This window comes from Hermetia illucens, chromosome 5 (assembly GCF_905115235.1).
Source record: "Hermetia illucens chromosome 5, iHerIll2.2.curated.20191125, whole genome shotgun sequence".
NCBI classification, from domain to species: domain Eukaryota; kingdom Metazoa; phylum Arthropoda; class Insecta; order Diptera; family Stratiomyidae; genus Hermetia; species Hermetia illucens.
In genome coordinates this window covers 89,667,050-89,688,040 of record NC_051853.1, presented here as the reverse complement: position 1 = coordinate 89,688,040, position 20,991 = coordinate 89,667,050, and the positions used below count along the sequence as shown (strand labels likewise).

At 42.8% G+C, this 20,991-nt stretch overlaps 1 protein-coding gene across 6 annotated transcripts in view; it reads left to right on the top strand.

Annotated features, from left to right (window-relative positions):
- Positions 1 to 18,292, top strand: part of LOC119658345 — a 51,402-nt gene extending 33,110 nt beyond the window's left edge. For 4 of the 6 annotated variants that reach the window (XM_038065694.1, XM_038065693.1, XM_038065696.1 and 1 more), the window contains 7 exons: positions 4,112 to 4,226; positions 4,284 to 4,457; positions 4,536 to 4,803; positions 13,286 to 13,441; positions 15,613 to 15,722; positions 17,618 to 17,762; positions 17,897 to 18,292. In XM_038065694.1, the coding sequence (XP_037921622.1) occupies positions 4,120 to 4,226; positions 4,284 to 4,457; positions 4,536 to 4,803; positions 13,286 to 13,441; positions 15,613 to 15,722; positions 17,618 to 17,762; positions 17,897 to 18,106 (1,170 nt within the window). In that variant the 5' untranslated portion in view covers positions 4,112 to 4,119 and the 3' untranslated portion in view covers positions 18,107 to 18,292. The remainder of the gene's footprint in view (positions 1 to 4,111; positions 4,227 to 4,283; positions 4,458 to 4,535; positions 4,804 to 13,285; positions 13,442 to 15,612; positions 15,723 to 17,617; positions 17,763 to 17,896) is intronic. The other 2 variants (XM_038065697.1, XM_038065698.1) reach the window with 2 other exon arrangements.
- Positions 18,293 to 20,991: the final 2,699 nt, after the last annotated feature.

Here is a 20,991-nt window from a genome sequence, read left to right as displayed (position 1 = left end):
AAATCATTCCCTCTTGCTCCGTTGGATGACGAGCTTGAGAGTTCTGCAGGCTTCCTTATAGGCGCACTCTTTCTGCCCCTGATCGACTCTACCTACCGCCCTCTGAGCCGCTCTTCTGGCTCGGTAACAGGCTGATCGAAGGCTGGCCGGTTCAGCATTCCACCAGTAGTTTGGTCTTCTACTGGGGAATGAGCACCTCCTCGGCACGGACGCGTCACACGCTTTGGCGATGCATTGGACCACATGGGCAGCTCTTTCCGTAGAGGCGCCTGCATTATTAGGTTTGTCTAACCACACCTCCATGAAGGTCTGCTCATCCAGAGCTTTAGCGGACCAGCCTGACATCTTTCTCGGTTTCGGGCATGATATTATAATTTTATGCCCGGTGATTACACCCATAGCCGAAAGAAGATTGCCTGGTGATCGCTGTGGGTGTAGTGGTTGCTGACGCACTAAGACATACTACGTGCCAGTGCAGGGCTGACAAAAGTTAGGTCTACGATTGGGGTAGACCCCCCTTTCTGAAAGGTGTTTGAACATCCTTCGTTGGCCAGAACGACATCCAACTGTGCGAAAGCGTCTAATTGACTGCGGCCCCTTGCAGTTGTCTCTCTGCTACCCCACTCACGGGCCCAAGCATCGAGAACAAGGCTGTCAAGCATTTCCTCGAATTCGGGCAGTGTCAGGCTTGGTGGGGCGTAACAGCTGTACACATATACCCCATTTATTTTCGTCCACACAAAGCCGCCACATTGTATGGCTTGTCGACCGCGACGAATCTATAACCCACACTGACTGTCTGTCTGTCTGTCACAGGCACTTTTCTCAGAAACGGCTAAACCGATTGACACGAAATTTGGTGAGAAGGTGGGACCTGTGGACCCCCAGACATGCAGTGAGTGACATCCTTCTACGTTCACATTTGGGGGGGGGGGGGGGGTCCCCATACATAGAAAAGGGGGTGTAAAATTTTTTTTCACCAAATATAGTCATAGGTGGTATCAAATGAAAGGTCCCGATTAGTACTTTTCGAAGCCGGTCTTAGTTTTGAGATTTATTAAAAAGGCGGGGAGTGGGAGGGGTGCAAAGTGATGATTTCTTTAACTGACCCATTCTCAGAAACTACACAACCGAAAAATCTGAAAAAAATCATGAAGCTGCCTCCATACGGTGCCCAGGCCTCAACATACTCTCCATATCGATATTTGCTCAAATTAAGTTAATAATAGTATATTACCATATTTTTGGGAAAATTGAGTAAGTTTATTTCAGAGTTATAAAATTGGTAATAGTATAAAATATAATATGAAGCATATTATCTCCAAGTTTGATCAAAATCATACTATTAGTAACAAAGTTACAGTAGCTCAAAGTTGTCTTTACCATGTAAACTTAGAACCTGAAGTACTAAATCTGATATGCTAAATGCAGATACATAACAGGCTACGTACAAATGGGATAGTTATGCACTCAAATATACTCACAGAAGAAGCAAACAAAACCTTTCATTCCTGAAGCGCCCAGCTTCCGGTTTCCCGACTTGTTTATGGATAATCTAGGGGACCACGTGCTCGGCTTTAACACTTCCTTGTCTAAGTTGCTTGTAGCAGCAGATGACAGGGTGGCAAGGAATATCGACCACCGAGAGCCTGCTTGGACACTGCCAAAAGCCCCCGGCACTGGGCTTCCAAGCTCCTGCACCGTTAGTTTGCATCTTTTCTCTCCAGCTGTATTGGTTTATTACATTCGATGAGTTTCCGCATGATTCAGTGGCTTTTGCGCTAGGCTGTCGTACGGACGGTCGCGGTTTAAATGTTACTGTATTGTATCGCGACTGGATGTCGGATACCATTCAACTCAGCTGTGAACGAACACCTCAGTTAAATCAGGGTAATACTCATGGGCGAGCGCAATGCTGACCACATTGAGAACGTGTGCTCTGTGAATCCCTTCACATATAGCAAATGGTGCCATTTTATGTTGAGTTTAAGGCTGGGTTCCACAGACATGCGGAAGGGAGGTGCACATTTTTTCTTTTCATCAAATGAAAGGGCTAGTTTAATACTTTTCAAAACTAATCTTATTTCCAATACTGGGTGGAAGTGACTGACGGAGAGCGACAGCTTAAAATGTGAGCCCAACTGAAATAAGTCTCGTTCTCACAATACATCCAAGAAAATTGTCAATAGGCAGCGAACCTTTCGATCTATTATACTTTAGGCCCCGGACGTTCAAAATGTGTGTCACTTTGTTGAAGGATAGCATGCCTCGTAAACGTTCCGTCCAGAACTGAGCCATTAAATGTTTCGGGTCAATGCTATCAGCCAATGGAGAAATGCGTAATGAAATTAACACAACCTTCTTTGTGATCAACGTATCAGCGAATGTCTCAAATCTAAAATTTACCGCAATGTCGTCTGCCCTGTCGCTCAATATGGTTGTGGGTGACTAAAAAAGCTAATGACCGGCGTCTTGCGGTAATGAAGACGAAGATGTTGTGTTGGACGAGTGGCGTGACACGTTTTAATCACATCCAAAATGAGGATATCCGCGATCGATATGGGGTTGCACCGATCGTGGAAAAACTGCGAGAGAAGCGTCTTCGAGGTATGGTCACGTAATTCGCGCTAACGAGAATTCACTTGCCAAGATTGATGTGAACATCGAAATCAATGGTAAGCGACCAAAAGACCGGTCGAAACAATGGTGCTTTGATACGCTGGATGGGGACTTAAAAGCCTCGCGATTGCATCCAGATTAGGCATTTGATAAAATATGATAATATGGCGAAACCGATCACGACGAGACGAAATTGCTAAGTTTGAACTGCCATAACTTTAGCATTGAAGGCCAGATTTCCATGAAATGTATACAAAATATTATCAATTTGGTCAATTTCTAAAAGTTGTAAATATACTATTAATAAGTTTATTTTGCGGGTATCGAAATGGGACACATTTTGAGACCTCGATTTCATCTAAGCGTACCTTTCCGATTTTTGTCGGATTTTTGGGTTGGGTAGTTTTCGAAAATGAGTCCCGTCTCACTTTAGGTGTGTACATTTTGATTAATATCAGATTCGGAAAGTACTGACTGGGACCTTCCATTTGATGACACATGACTATATTCGATGAGAAAAATGTTTACATCCCCCATTTACATGTATGGGGAGCCTCCCTTTAAATTGATGTCACTCACTGTATGCGTGGGATTTCATAGTTTTCATACGCCCACCAAATTTCGTTCGGATCGGTTTAGCTGTTTTTGCAGAAAAGTGCGTGCGACAGACAGACAGACAGTGAAACGATTGTAATAAGGTTTTGTTTTATAGTACACAACATCATAGGAACCTTTCTTCGCTGATTGTGAATGAGAGAACTCATGTCTCCGTGGTCAGTCAACCCCTAGCTCACTGATCGTTACCTGTCGTGATTTTGCGGAACAGTTTTTGTAAGTTGAAATTAACTGTGTTGGCTGACAACGACCTGCCCGAATTTGGCGATCTTTATTGTTTTCAGTTGGCCAGTGTTGTTAGATGTGAAGACAATTTGTACATCTCGGGTTGTTTTACGCATTATGCCAGTATCTTCAGCATGAGGGTGGGTTTGAAGACGCTAGTGCCTCACGCATTTACATCAGCATTACGGATCCCTTTTCCAGGGCCACTTTAAGAATGTGCATGGTAGAACGTCGCTTTGTCTTAGATGGTTTTTCATAATGAAAGGTCTTGAGAGGAATCCTGCTGTTTTCATCAGTTTTTTCAATTCTGTCGGGATACCGAATTCTCTCATGGCCGACGACCTTGAAGTCGATGAAAAGATGGTGCAACAGATGGCCATGTTCTAATAGTTTGTACCGTAGCTCGTGGTGTTCGAGGAGATATTTCCTAGTAGTCATCCTTGCCATCACAAGCTAGCAAAGGGGAGAGGAATTGAATTGAATTGGAAAAAATCACGATGATGGGTCTACACGATAAATAGAGTTCATAATTACCCTCCATATCGATATCTGCTGAAATAGAATTTATTAAATAATATTATGATATTTTGTTAATCTGCTTAGAAACCCTCCTAAGATCATCCTCTGATTATAAAATTGTTTAACAACTCAGGTCATAAAATGAATCCCGATGGCGAAAAGATTGTTGAAAATATGACTATTACATCAAATGTGGAGGAGGAAGTGATGACACCATTAAGTGAAAGAGCAAATGACTCCGACAATGTGTAAGGATTACAAATACATTTTGGTGAAAAATTATTCTCAAATATTGCAAATATCAGTAGCCCTATGTTACCGAAGAACCGCTGCCGGACGATCCTTCAACCGATTTATCAAATGAAATGCAGGACTTGTATACTTATGGGGTTGTTCATACTATTGTGTGGTGCTGTGGTGACCTTGGTATATATATATATGCCAAGTTCGCCGACATCTGCTCACAATGATTATTGCAGGTAAGCATTCTTTAGTTATTTTGCTCGTGTGGATTCTAAATCAATGGAAATATTAAAGTACATGCAATTGTTTTGCAGCTTCCAGCCATACGAGAGTATTACCGAAGACTCGAAAAATTCTTCCATAACTGTGGCCTGGTCGGGTCTTATAAGATCAGCAAAAAACTCAATTGATGTGTTATTCTGGGAAAGGGAAGGGGAAAAAATCGTGAAAGAAATGTTGAATAACGAAACCCAACGGGGAGTAAGCACTCGGACAGTAACAAGTGGAAGTAACGGTGCAGACCATGTTGTTTTGGTCATAGTAGATGGAAGCCATTTGTATTTTGGCGGCTTAGGAGTACAAGTAAGTTTCCTTCGTTTTGTTTTGTAATAGCGATATAGTGTTAAGTTCATTTAACTATAATACAAACTCACAGGCAGCGGATATTATTATTGACAAAAAGATTAGGATTATATTGTAGCGATGCCAATTACTTCTAGACACTTATCTGGAATTAGAACTTTTAATTACTTTTCTTTTGTGTTTCCTTGTGTGAGGAGCGAAGTACATAGTTAAAAATTCCATTGCTCTCCATTTTTTCGAAAGCGTTTCAAATAAATCATTTGATGAAAAGCACTGCATTTAAGTGTAGAACAATTCCATTTGTACGTAGCCCGTTATGTATATGTATTTAGCATGTCTGACTACCTACTTTAATGTGATATTGATATTCAGTTGCAAGAAATTTACAGGATAAAGTCAACTTTGAGCTACTGTAACTTTGTTAATAATAGTATGATTTTGATCAAACTTGGCGATAATATGCTTCATATTATATTTTTTACTACTACCAACTTTTATATCTCTAGGATAAACTTAAGGGGAGCTTTACTCAATTTCCCCAAAAATATGATAATATACTGTTATTAACTTAATTTGAACGGGTATCGATATGGAGACTATTTTGAGACCTGGGCACCATATAGAGGCAATTTCATTATTTTTTTCAGATTTTCCGGTTGGGTTAGTTTCTGAGAATGGGTCCCTTAAAGAAATCATCACTTTGTACCCCTCCCACTCCCCGCCTTTCTGATAAATCTCAAAACTAATACTGGCTTCGAAAAGTACTAATCGGAACCTTTCATTTGATACTCCACAAGACTATATTTGGTGAAAAAACATTTTACACCCGCCTTTTACATGTATTGGGACCCCCCTCTAAATCTCAACGTAGAAGGGTATCATTCACTGCATGTCCGGGGGTCCACAGTTCCCACCTCCTCACCAAATTTCGTGCTAATCGGTATAGCCGTTTCTGAGAAAAGTGCCTGTGGCAGACAGACAGACAGACATTGAACCGATTTTAATAAGGTTTTGTTTTGCAAACAAAACCTTAGAAAGGGCTAGGGAGACCTAGAATGGAATTTTAATATTTCACTTGAATGCCAATTATTCTCGTTAATTATGACGCCAGCATCTTATTTGTACGTATTTCGAAGCTGCTGATTATGCCGACGATGTCTGGCGAGTCAATTACCACTTATGCAATCGCTAACGTCACACTCAACCTCGGCCTTCGACGGGATTTCCCGTGGAGATTTGTTATAGCGGACGTTTCTAAACCCATACTTGGGGCAGATTTCTTAGCACATTACGGGCTCCTGCCAGATCTTTAGCACGGTTGTCTTCATTCAACAACTCACCTTACCTGCCAAGGAGAGAGACCATTACAACAATTGCTGGAGGAATTCCTTATCATGATATCCTACATGAGCGGAAATAACTCGTCCGGACGCAACTGGACCAATTCGGGAAACCGGAAGCTGGATGCTTCAGGTATGAAAGGTTTGGTGTATTTCTTTTATAAAAGTAGTGCGATTTCCACCAAACTTGGTCCATTTATACCTTATATTATTGCAAAGTTTCGTGGTACTAGAATGAATTTAAGGGAGGTTTTACAGCCAATTACTAATAATTATAGTAATATACTAGCTCTCGACGATCTCAAATTCCAATACCGGGCGAAATGCAGGGAAGTTCAACGTAGTGCGTACCATGACCACGGAATTTGCTATTGCGCTGGTCAGTGAACTGGAAGATGCCGCAGAACGCAATGATTTCATAACTGCATACTGCATCAGGATAGAGCTTGCATATGGTCGCAAATCTTTCGATGGTCCTGCGAAAGACATCAACGGTCGTTAAAGTTCCTCTTCTTGTGGATGAAATAGCTGCCAAATACGGATATGGACTCTTTCTCCAAAGAAGAAGAGAAATCATTTTGACGATCAATACACTCAAACGAAGTAAAGCCGTTGGGCTTGACGGTATCCTCGCAGAATTGTCTATTTCTGCGCCTGCAATTAGGTTAGCACGTTAACTACTTTCACTCGTACGGAAATCTTGGGAATCCAAGACCTTTCCCAGAGAGGGGAAGAAAGGCATTATCATTAACATTCCAAAGAAGGGCACCCGTCTTGAGTGGGGCAATTGCTGCTCCCTGTCATCGCTAAGGTAATAGTAAAAATAATCGTGGAACGCATCAAAGAACATCTCGAAAGCCTGATATTACCGCTCTGAATTCTCATGAGCTAAACACATCAATACCTTGCGAAGCATTCTGGACTACCACGATGTCACGTGATCTGACTATGAGCAGCCTGCAAGTATCCGGCAGCTTGCTGGGGCCATACTCGTGGTGGATACCAGTATGCTCTATGTGCTGCTTACAATTCAATTTTCCATCTATCATCACTCCTAAGTATTTGATGGCTGACTTGGAAGGGATGATATAATTTCCAATTCTAATATTGGCGTAATTTCCCTTGCGGCGCTTACTGATGAACACCACTTCCGTCTTTTCCTCCTCGAGTGCCAGTCCAACGCTATCTAGTCATGCCTTAACAGTGCTGACTGCTTCGCTTGAGTTTAATTCAGCATCTTCGAGATGCTTTGCAACCACTACCAGTGCGATGTCGTCGGCGTAACACCGTGGCTTCTTCGGAACAGGAAGGTTAAGTACATCATTACACATGATGTTCCAAAGTAATGGACCCAGTACGGAGCCCAGTGGGACACCCACGGAAACAACGTACTCCTTGGGTTCATCATCGGTGTCATACCAGAGCAGCCGATCTTGTAATCAGTAATCGACAATAATAGCGAGTTAGGTGGGAACCAGATGCTTCTGTCACTTCCATGACGCAGGAAAGATTCCCTCGGACATGCACATGCAATTCCGCGGTCTACATTTCATGCAAGCTTTAGGGATATGTCGGATATGTCCTCGAGATCCCGGGTTTTATTGTCGTCTATTCTACCGAAAATTTCCACCAGCTCTTTTCCATTACGATAAAGTTCTCGCCTCCATGAATGTTTGTTCATTCATTGATTTTGCAGAACATCCTGGCTTTCTTTTGGATTTTGAATTTCAGCGTGTGCTCACAATAGACATATTTTTTTCTGCATTTCTCGTCATCGATATTCTTTCACCGTATATAGATCTCATGTTCTTGGGAACGCATCGCGACATTTCCCCAAACGAGTTTATAACTTAATTACGAAAGTTTTTCCCATACTGGATTTTTCAGCACAAATGTGAGATCGCCTTTCTGGGTCCTTCGGATTTTGCTGGCATTTCCGCCTAAGTTTCTTAGGTTGAGGTTAGCTGAGCTTTTTAAAAACTCCGTATATAATAGATTTCCCTATATTGGAGACTACCATTAGCTCTGGGCGGATTCGCACCTTTGACTTCTTGTTCTTCTTTTTATTTACGAGACTAGTCCAACCACCGTTTTTACTTTCCTTGGATTTTGCTTCACTAGCCGACGTTTCCACTTTGGGCGCATATTCTCCACCCTCTAAATTTCTAGTTCTGTTTCTTGGATTGGTCGGAATGCCTTTGCTTCTTGAGCAGATGCGGTGATTGTTGAAATCGCCTTTTTTGGCCGGCTATCTCCTTTCAGCCCATCATTCTTCGCCTTTATAGTTGGCGTTTTTGGCAAAGTTGTGCTTCATTTGAACTTCTCGTTCTCCACGGTGGCCAAGTTTGCCACCACAAAGACATTGCGGTCGAAGGATATCGACGGCCGAACACCCGATTGTTTACTGCTAGAATCCGTCGGTACTGGGGTTCCGAACCACTGCGCCGTAAGTTTACTCCTTCTCACTTCTTCTATGTCGGTTATTTTTCTGGGTATCCTTCCTATAGTCATTTTGGTCCACGCATCAGAGATGAACGAACAGGTGCTCATGCATAATCCGAAAAGAAAAGTATATGGGCAATTATTTACACATCAATAGGTATGGCCACTCCTAATGGGAGATCTGGGGCTCTTACCCATTAAAACCACCCCCTTATCTTTCCACTCTCCTCGCGGGACTCCCATATGGTATTACGTCGCAGGGCTGGATCAGAAGTTATCCTCTCTTGATCATTGTTCCCGCTGACTTCTTCCTGTCTAAGCTTCTTATGGATGGCGACTATTACCCTTTCGTATGCAACCCATATCGCCTTCGACTTTAACATATCATGCGTGATGTTTTCGGTTTTTAGGTGGTTCCTGGTTGTAGCTTCTTATGAACCCTCCTGAGTCGTGAATATGGGGCAGTGAAATAAAATGTGTTCTGCGTGCTCCACAATTTTGAGCCACCATGGACAATATGGCGAATCGTCATGCCCAAATCTATAGAAATATTCTCCGCAACCTCCGTTTCCGTCCAAAAGCTTAGGTTGAAACCTACTTCGCCCTGTGGTCGCTCGGTCCATTTCTGAATATCCCATATGATCGTCTGCGTCCAGTGACCTTTCCTGACTCGTCTTATTTCTCCTGCCATTCATCGATAGTTTCAGTTCATGCAAGCTGCCGCCGACGTTCAGGAAATTCTTCGGCGAGATACGCTCGATCGCAAAGACGAATATCAATCGGGATCATACCTGCTATGACGCAAGGACCATTCCGGCTATCACGCAGGCAGCTTCATCGGATATTGTTCTGTAAGCGCTACATGTACTAATAATAATAATAATCGTTGCGCAACAATCCATATTGGATCAAAACCTTGAACTGTGTTAGAGCACTTCATTCAAGACCGTAACGGGACACTACAGTAGACTGTAGGAGGCAATGTGGTCTATATTGCGTTCGCCCGAGATTATTACCCTGATTTGACTCAGGTACTCATTCACAACTGAGTCGATTGGTATCCGACGTCAAATCACGATACAAATTCCACTGTCACCAGTGAGATTTGAACCGTTACTTTCCGTTTGATAGCCTTGCGCTCTAACAATTCAGCTATCCAGATACTGGGATGTACTAGGGCGCATATAATAGGGTCGAACTGGCCTCGACCTTGGGCTACCTGTATTTGGTAGCATTCTTACAACCAATGCTCCAGTATTTTATGCCTTCATTGGCGCATAATCCACATCTTATTTGAAATTCTGCCTCTGGTCAATCAGCGAACGTAAGTTTGAAATGCATTGTTTGTTTTCCAACTTTGATTTTCATGGACGTGCACTTTCTCCGCTTGGGTAATAAGTACTACTTTCGTCTTATGTTTTGCAAGCAATAGGCCAGCATTCTCCAACCACGATTTAATGTCATAAACTGCTTCATTCGCTAAAGGTCGGCTTCCTCGAGAAAGCGTGTAGCAACCGCCACTCTAATGTCGCGCGCGAAACCAATGGAGGCCACACCAGTATGGAGGTCTAGCGTCAGTACGCCATTATAGGTAATAATCCAAAAGATTGGGCTTAGAACGGACCCATGTGGGATTATACATGTCGTTCGATACCATTTCATTCCTCCATCTGATTGACAGCACAGAGGCCTATCGATTTAAAAGTCAGCAACAGTATATGTCTGGTACTTCGAGGCACCTAAGTTGATTAGGCACTTAAGTATTTTGCTCCATTTCGGAAAATTGATGGCATTCTTACATCGAGTGTGATCGCAGCACAGCATTTATCCTCTGTTAGCCCCTAGGGCTAGCTGTGCCCAGGCTAACCGCATCAGTCGGAGGCCCCTCCTTTCGAAAGCCAAGCCTAGCAGTTTATTCCCAACTATTTTTTCATAGCTTCTAGGACCTCCCTTTCACTTACCAAAGGAACTTCGACGACGTCTATCTCGTCAGTGGAGAGGTTAGAGGTATTCACACTTCGTGGAGAAAGATTCGTAACTATTTCATTTGCTCCCTTCTTACGCACTCGCTTAAAATGCTCACTTTTTACTATTTTTCATGTAGCTGCTCGTATTCAGATCCAAGGCAGGCTTTGCGGAATTCTTCGACTTTAGAGTTCCACCAAAAGTTCGGAATTCGCTTCTGGGATACAATATAACTTGACGTGGAGGAATCACATACTCGTCGTAACTTATCCCCGATCTGTAAGGCTTTATTGTCTTTTACTTCGAGCGCTGTGTTTTGCTGGAAAATTTCTCTGAAAATCTCCATGTCAATCGGCTGCCCATCTTTGAGATGTTTTCGCGGGATTAATTCATTCTTGTACGCAGTATTGTTTGGGTCCTGGTGGCCACTCTTTGTATATTCTTCGCTGACGTACCGTATGTATGTGTATGTTTGAGGTGGGGGAGAAGCAAAGCCTCTGAGCTTTCAGACCTTAGTGATCCATTTACTCGATTCCCGCGTCTAATGAAATATCTCGGATTCGCTTATGTATCGCAGAATTTCCGATAGTGGATGTGATGCTACCTGCTGCAGTTGTTGTACATAAGTACCAAATATGTGACGCTTGATGCATCCATAGGCGTGACACTCTCATAGAAAATGTTCCGCTTCCTCATTATAGGAGGAACACGTATCATCTTGGCGAATTGCTACTCTGAACACATGTCCAACTAATGAATTATGGCCTGTCAAAATGCCCAAAATACTTTCGCAAGTCTTCCTGCCTTTCGACAGGATACAATTTGCCGTATGTTCATTTGGTTCTGACAGGAAAAATGCGGGGAGTCTAGCAGCATTTAGACTCTGCGACCTGCAATTATGGAAACCGTGTTTCTAGTTTTTGGTAACAGCATTAGCCAATGCTGCTGACTCCCTAATTGCTGGTTCCGGTTCGGGTATGGGGAAATTGAACCTTCTTTTGCTAAAGCATCCGAGATTTCATTTTCCTCTACACCACAATGACCAAGTACCCAGAATAGTTCCATCGCATTGGATCTAGAAAACGAGTTTAATCGATTTCTACATTTCCTACATTCCATTTTTGAAGTGACCAAAGGACTGCTTAATGCCCTCAATGCAGTTTGAACATCGTTACAGATTGCGATGCCTCTGCCCTTCAATCGCTTGTCAATCATGCAGGTAGCCGTCGATAGGATCGCATACACTTCAGTCTGAGAGACCATTGTATATTGTCTCAAGAGCAAAGCCCACTTCTTGTTTTTATTCGAGAGGTTCCTGCTCCAGAACCCTGTTCTGTTTTTGAACCATCGGTATAAGCGACGTCAGTATATTCACACGCATCCATTGACACCCATTCTTCTGGTTCGTCACAGTTTTCTCTTCGTTTCAAGATAACTTCATATCTTCGACCAAACAAATTTATGGAGATCCGAGAAGCAGAAGGCATTGCGAAAACTGGATTCAGTTCATCCAGTAACTCTTCCAATGCGCTATGTCCCCTACGTTCATTGTTTCCTCATAGATCTAATCGAATCAGTCTATGAGCTGCTCTCATTGCAATGCTCCGAACAAATAAATGCGAGGGCACAATGAGTAATGCGTTCAGAGCTGCGTCGGATTTCGTGCTCATGGCATCGGTCTAATGATAGAAATATATATTCACACTACTACCCAAGGGCTAAGTCCTCCCGCCCAGCTCAGAGGGTCTGTGAGCTCGTTTCATCTTTACCTCTATATGTTTGCTCCAAAGAAACTTCTCGCCAAAAATAACTCCTATGAATTTCACTTCTTCGGGGAGTTGATGGCGTGTATTCCTCTGGAAGGCAATATCATTGTGGTCTCATTTGGATTTACTAAAAGTCCATCCTAAGACACCAATTGTCATCGTAAATTTTTACGCACCGTTCCGAGATGTCGACCAAAAACTAGTGGTTGAAATCCTATCATCATGTGTAAAGCTACAGTCTGATAAATAATCCGAACCCATTGTACTATTCCCTGACAAATCTCTTTAGACAGCGTCGCACCTGCGCTTGTCTCCTAGGAGCAGAAATGGTGTAGGCTTTTCGTTAAGTAGGGCCTTAGCCGACATATTAAGTCGGCTTAAGTGAGAGAAACAGGACAGTTCCACATGATAGTTAAAGAGCAGTGTCCCGTTAGAAGTACTACTGGCGTTCTTAAGGCACGATAAAAATATCGGATTAGCAATCTCAGATTTACAATCCGATGGCAGTGCAAATCACCCACTTTAGAATAGTCTTGACGGGGGGTGGTATGATACCATAAGCCATCTCTGGTCCAACACAATGATGCCAATTAGTTAGCCAAATGCCCAACTTTCCTTTTCATTGCCAACCACACACATCACATCAGAAACGTTCCGTTCAGTTGGTGGAGTTTAGGTTGCATCCGGGGTAGGTTCATCCCAACTTATGTTGTATCTTCATTTGTGTTGAACAGGATCACTCTTCCAGTTTTTATTGCAAACATTCTTCTTTGGAGCATGGTTGCCTTTTCCGAGCGGCTTAGCCAGTTCAAATATTCGAATGAAAAAGTGAATAAACACTAAGAGTACTGTAAGAACAATTATTTGAAAAATCCCACGTTGATCGACACTCTCCTGCTTTATCAAATATCAAACTAATATGACTAAGGGTTATTCAATGAAAATGATATATTTGGAATTTTATTTCAGGGAAGTAACCTGGGGCTTTTAGCAAGAAATTGCCCCCTTTTGGCGGAAGATGCATTGAAAATTTTCAACGTCTTTTACGAAGTGAAAATGGCGAATACTCAAACTCCGTTGGCTTTCCACGTGAATGGGAAAAATGATTCGAACAGATTTGTATCGGTAAGTCAAGCTGCGTTCTGATTTTAAATTGAAGAGCTTGTTTCTAGATCGTACCAAATTCATTTTATTAAATTCTTGGATTTTCTTAAAAAATAGCCTCCTGCATTTAGTGTCGCTTAGCATTTTTCTTTGTTCTAATGGTACTAATAATCAAGGGATAACGCGCTGCGTCATAAAAGAAAATTCGTAGCCCTTTACTGGTAATAGTATACCTATAAACTATAGTATATCGCTTGAACCTATAACCGACAGAACCACACAGAACCTACAGATAATGCCCGTAGATATCCCTAGCTTCCACAGGTGATAGCTTAGCCTGCAGTGACCAATGAATATTCCCAGGGAAAGCATACAGCGAATGTTGCAGAACCCAAGACGAACGAAAACAATGGATGAACTAAAGTTACCAACAAAAAAGTAAAAGAAAAAGCAAAAGTGCGAATTCGTCATTGTTGCGGTCGACAGGCCCTACAATCTACTGCAAGTCAGGCAGCCAATGGCTTTGTGTGGGCGAAAATAAGCGGTGTATATACATACAGCTGCAACCTCCCACCAAGTTTGACATCGTCTGAATTCGAGGAAATGCCGTAAGCGAACGAAGTCCAAAGGTAATTGCCAAGTAAGATTTCAGGCTTATCTGCAAAAGCTTTCGATAAGACCTTCATAGAAGTATGGTTAGAGTAACCTGATAAAGCAGGTGCTCCTATGCACCGTCAAGGCATGTGACGCGTTCATGCCTAAGAGGTGCCCATTCCCCAGTTTAAGACCAAACTAATGGTGGAATGGAATGGTGGCCAGTCTTCGATCAGCCTGCCAGCGAACCAGAAGAGCGGCTCAGAAGGCGGTAGGTAGAATTGATCAAGGGCAAAAAAAAAGCGCCTATAAGGCAGCCTGCAAAACCTTGAACCTCGCCATTCAGCGAAGCAAGAGGAAATGAAACCCTCAACCTCGCCATTCAGCGAAGCAAGAGCAAATGAAAAGCCCTGGTCAGAAGCGGACGTAAACCCGTGGGGGCGATTAAGAGGCCGTCCAACTCCGCAGATCATGTGTTCCATCCTGGGGTTACTCCCCCAGCAAGAGGAGCGCACTGACACATTCGAGCCACCCCTGAATGTGACGGTAATTCCGCCAGTCACTAGAGATAAGTTGCTAGAGATCTGCGGTAGAAAAGGAGACAACAAAGCCCCTGGCTTGGACGAAGCACCGAATAAGGCCCTTAAGCTTGCCGGGCAATCCAGACCGGACATGTTTGATGAGTTGTTCGAAGCGTGCATGTTCGAGGCGATATTTCCAGCGAAATGGAAGCCGCAGAAGTTGGTACTTCTTTTTGTCCTGGTAATCCTCCAGGTGAATCATCCTCATACAGACCCATATGTCTTCGGAACACCGTTGGAAAAACGTTAAAGTGGGTAATCTATAATGTGTCCGGATAGCTGAGTGGTTAGAGCACAGGGCTGTCGTACGGAAGGTCACGGTTCAAATCTCAGTGGTGACAGTGGGATTTGTATCGTGATTTGAGGTCAGATACCAGTCGAATCAACTCTGAATGAGTACCTGAGTCAAATCAGGGTAATAATCTCGGGCGAGCGCAATGTTAACCACATTGCCTCCTACAGTGTACTGTAGTGTACCATTACGGTCTTGAGTGAAGTGCTCTAACACACTTCAAGGCCCTGATCAAATATGGATTGTGGCGTCAATGATTATTATTATTATTATTAATCTATAATAGATTACTCCTGGTGGTTGAGAGCCAGGACGGCCTTTCAGATCGGCAGTATGGGTTCCGCAAAGTCAAATCAACCATTGATGGCATCAAATTGTTTACTGGCTTCGCCGAAGATGCATCAAATGCCAAAAATGAACCGTGGAAGGTACTAATCGAGATCTTTCCTTTGATTTGAATAAATTCGCAGAAAAAAAAGTTCAGTCCTCTCTCACTGAATGCGAGGAGATTTACAGTTCCAACAAATTTCGTATCAATAGTTGTAACCGTTTGTGAGAAAGCGGTTATGGTAGACAGACAGACAGTAAACCGATTTTAATAAGGTTTTGTTTCACACAACCACTTATTCTCTGTTTTAATCTGAAGTTTTTAAAGTTGGCTAAGGAACCGACTCTATTTATTACAATGACTTCAATACATTTTCTTATTGTCTTATTTTTTTCAGATGACTACCCTGAATTCTAGCCAGACAAATAACCTAGACCCTGTCCTTAGGACGATTTCGCAGGCTAAACGCTTTATACACATCTCAACTTTTACGAAACCTAACTCATTGTAAGTATTGCGTTTTGAAGTATAATAACCTTAAGAGCAATTTGAAATAGCCCATGTGTGCGTGTGTGTATGAGGAGGAGGGGAAGCAAAGCCTCTGAGCTCTCAGACCCTAGTGGTCAATTGCACTCGATACCCCTATCTAACGGGGTCTTTCGATGGTCCTGGGGAAGACGTCAACGGTGGACTTATCAATCATGACGATGAACAATTGAAGGGGTGAAAAGAACACTTCACCACAGTTCTTGACCGTATCACATCCGGTGAAGCTACTACCCTTGTGAATGAAATGGTTAGTCATCGTAACAAGCGGATACGGACAGGCCCCCCAAGCAGAGGAGAAATCATTAATACAAACGGAGTAAAGCTGCTGAGTTTGACGGTCTCTTAGTTATTTATCACTGCACCTGCATTTCCTGTTGATCTGCTGCTTCCACCCGTACAGAAATTTTGGGAGTGTAGATCTTCGATTCACCTGGTGTTCACTGGTTTTGAGAAAACTTTCGATAGCGTAAACAATGCTGCACTAACGCAAAGTTTCGGAGGTCCGAAGCGGAGTCCGCCAGGGTTGCATCTTATCACCGATATTATTTCTTTTTGTGATCGGTTACGTTTTTCATGCTGCCTTGCCCGGAGAACGTGGAGGAGTTCAATGGACAAGGACATATTTTCTCAAATATCTCGACTGCGCTGATGGCATCTGTTTACTCTCTCCCCCGGTCATGGACCTTGGCCAAATGACTCTGGATTTGGAGGAAAAACACCAACAAAACCAAGGTCTGACGGGTCATCGCACTCTCCCTATCTGCATTGCTCGGCAGAGCATTAAAGACATCGATCAATTTATATATCGAAAACCCTGTCTAGTATCCGCAAATACAGTTATCTCAACACCAAGATCAAAAATGTTAGATATTGTCTTCTAGTTGTAGTTAAGTCTAAAATTGATAGACCAGTAGCTTACTTCAGACTACAATTTTATTTTATTATGTATATATATATTTCGGGAGCAAGCTTTGTACTGATGAAGGGAGTAAGTTGCTCCCGAAATATATATATACATAATAAAATAAAATTGTAGTTTGGAGGAAGCTACTTGTCTATCAACCAAGATCAAGTTGAGACTGTTCTGTGTCTGTTCTGTCTGTATTGCTATATGAGGATAGCACATGGAAAGTGAATTCCACTTTTACCCAAAGGCTCCAAGCTTTCGTCAATACCTGTCTAAGTCGTGCCATCGGAGTTCGCTGGCCTCACACTACATCAAACGAACATCTTGATCGGCGTACAGGCCTGCGCACTGTGTTCGGAAGACGGTAGTGGCAGTGGGTAGGTCACACTTTAAGGAGGCGCGACAATTGCTTTCCGGGTTGCGCATGCAATGAGATCTACTCTCCCAAGGGCACTTGGCGCAGAACTGTAGAGGAGGAGTGCGAGCGTCTCGAGAAGTTGTGGCGCGAGCTGAAGCTCATTTCAGGTAACCGCGAGCGTTGGGGCGGAAGTGTGGTGATGCACTATATCCCACCAAGGTATGAATGGCAACTATATTATCGAAGTAGAATGTGATTGTTTCCATCATCTTTGCTTGTATTCATCTAATTTAAATCATATCAAGCCACAATTTCTTGAGATTTGGTTACTGGTAAAAATCGAAACTCTTCCGAAATACTTATCGATATAAAGTTAATAACTTACGGTATTCACTTCGAAAGTAAACAGTATCTAAATTAACTTTCCACTGGTTTTAATCAACTGGAGGTCAAACGTAAAAGGATTTTTAGCACGGTTCACTATGTTGTCCACAGACAGTATATTTTGAACAATAAAACTTAGATCGGTCTCGCTTCAGTGCCTTAAGTGACAAATGTAAAAACACTCAACAATATGTCCTTTTGCAGGTACTGGCGTCGTATCGATTTCGCCTTGGAAAAGACTGGTAGTGAAAGTAACGTCTCCTTACAATGGCTACTTCCCTGGAGAGATTATTTCCAAAGAGTTGAGAACGACGGCCGTTTGCAAAATGCATCTAGTTCCAATATCCAGGTTAGTATGCAGCTTTTCAAATTTTTGTATTTTCAAACTTCGGACAGGTTCTTCTGATAGGAGATAAGATGAATCAATGGATAGTATGGGATCAGGAACGTTTCCTTTCTAATGCAATTCTTATTTATTTACAGAAACGTTGGATTACGTACCACAAAGCTAGCCCTTGTTGTGCCGATAATCTCAACTACATAGTAACTGATAATATGGTCTACATTGGAACATCCATTGATTACTTGGGGAATACAGTCGATATGGGATTTATTCTAGGAGATACTGTCATCCGTAAAGAATTTGAGAGTATTTTTCAAAGGTGCTGGGAGAGTAGATTTGTTTTAGAGTAGAAGAAACCAGCAGTTACTAATGCTCTTCTATACTCAAATAGACTCAGGCAAATGGAACTTAAAATACTCTTTGAAAATTAAGTAATTATGACAGAAAGAGATAAGTAAAAGCAAAACTATTCCCGATATTTTAGAAATAAATACAAAATATGAAAGAACTCAGTTTATAAATTTATAAAAACAAGTTTGGCAGATAATTATTATTTTATTACGTTGTATACAGCGTGCCGTTGATTTGATAGACAGCTGGTGCCTTAGACAAGGTTTGTCAGTTAATCCAAATAAAACCACAATGGTTTTATTCACAAAAAGGAGAAAACTGGATGGACTTTGTCTCCCTGAGATGAGGGGTACTACCCTTCAACTCTCTGAAGAAGTGAAATACCTGGGGGTTACACTAGATAAAAAGCTTCTTTGGAACAAACATGTAGAGGTAAAGATGAAACGAGCTCTCACAGCTTATGGGCTGTGCAGACGGACCTTTGCCTCGACATGGGGACTCAGGCCTCATGTGGTAATGTGGATATACGTTGCCATCATTAGGCCGATGTTCGTATATGCATCCGTAGTGTGGTGGGTTAAAGTGAGACAAAAAGGTTTTCACCGTAAACTAGCTGCACTGCAAAGAACTGTTTGTCTGGGTATCACTGGTGCCATGAGCACGACATCCGGCGCAGCTCTGAATGCACTACTCAATTTGCAGCCCCTGGATATATTTATTCAAAGCACTGCAATGAGAGCAGCTCATAGGCTAATTCGATTAGATCTATGGGAAAACAACGGATGTGGGGGGCACAGAGCATTGGAAGAGTTACTGGGAGGACTGAATCCAGTTCTTACAATGCCTTCCGATTCTCGTGTCCCCATACATCTGTTTGGTAGAAGATATGTAGTTACTCTGAAGCGTAGAGAGGACTGGGAAGACCCAGAGGAATGCGTGGAGGGATATACGGAAGTCTTCTACACCGATGGCTCAAAAACAGAAGAGGGTTCTGGAGCCGGAGTCTACCTCTCGAATAAAAACGAGAAGTGGGCTTTTCCTTTGGGACAATATGCAACGGTTTTTCAAGCCGAAGTTTATGCGATCCTAAGGGTGGCAAACTGGGTGATTGACGAGCGGTTGAAGGGCAGGCACATCGCAATCTGCAGTGACAGTCAAGCTGCACTGAGGGCATTGAGCAGTCCTTTGATCACCTCGAAAATCGTTCAGGAATGCAGAAACCGTTTGAATTCTATGTCTAGATTCAATACGGTGGAACTACTCTGGGTACCTGGTCACTGTGGCATAGAAGGAAATGAAATCTCGGACGCTTTAGCGAAAGAGGGGTCAATCTCCCCTATGCCGGGACCGGAGCCAGCAATTGGGGTATCAGTAGCATTGGCTAAATCTGTTTTCAAAAACTGGGAACAAGTTTCCCATAATGACAGGTGGCAGAGCCTTAATGCTGCTCGACACACCAAACTTTTCCTGCCAGAACCCAACATACGTACCGCAAAGTTTATCCTGTCGAAAAGCAGGAGGACTTGCAGGTGTATTGTGGGCATTCTGACAGGCCATAATTCACTAGCTGGGCATATGTTCAGAATAGGAATTACCGAAGATGATACGTGTCCCTCCTGTAATGAGGAAGCGGAATCCACGGAGCATTTCCTATGTGAATGCCCCGCCTATGGACGCATCAGGCATCAAATCTTTGGCGCCGATGTTCTCCAATTACGACGGGTAGCATCACATCCACTAACGGAAATCCTACGATACGTTAATGAATCCGGAATATTCCGTTAGACGGGGGACGCGAGTACAATGGGCCACCACGGCCTGAGTGCTCAGAAGCTGTAGCTTCTCCCCACCACACACACACACACACACCTTGTAAGACTGAAAACTTTAAAGAGTTTTCTTGGCGATAAGCAATTTGTGAAATTATGTTTTAAAAAAAATATCAAAAAATGTATATTTAGATTAAACGATGTATCTATCTTTAAGAATTATGAGTTTTTTAATTCAAGCAAAAAAACGTATTGAATAGTTACTTTTCCAGGATGCGTTCGAAAACTGCAATCCAAAAAAGAAGCACAAACTGATTCGAGCCTATACGCAAGTGGACACTATTACCCTCGATTCCCCCAATTCGGGTCACAACGCAATCAAAAGGGACATGTGAAAAGGTTTGATTTTTGAAGAAGTTTTAAATACTCGCAAATCGCGTCATATACACTTCTCGGGGGTCTTTTTGCAATGATTGCGCCCTGTGATTTGGGACTTAAGAATACCCTCAAAGTCTTTCCTGCTTGTCGTAAGAAGCGACTAAAAGGGATAGAAATTTGTGGACTAGTAACCTCCAAATTTTGAAACGTTATTGCTACCGAAATGTCAACAATGTCTCAGATAGAGACTGACCTCATGGCCTAGACCTTTGGCCATAATTGGTTGCTGGAATGTATGCATGCTGCTCGACAACGACAACGAGGGTCCTCAGAATGCTCGCTTTCTCCAACTTGAGCGGGAACTCCAGCGATATAAGCTGGACATTCTAGGCTTAAGCGAAGTAAGGGGCTGCGACTTTGGAGAGTACTCCTTTGCTTCTTGCCCCACTTACTGCAATGTGCCTTTGTACTCTGGAAAGTCAAGTGCTAGCAGATGCCAATCCGGTGTCGGGATGTTTCTGACGGCTATCGCACGGTGCATTCTCTTGACCTTGGAGCTGGTTTCTGACAGACTACTGCCTCCAAGATTCCGGTCCAGATTAAGAGGCGTCACAATTGTACAGTGCTATGCACCAACGGAGACTTTCGATATAGTTTAGGAGGATACTTTCTATGAGCAATTACACACAGGGCTCTGATAACACCTTACTCATGGATATGCCTCGAACGGGATCACC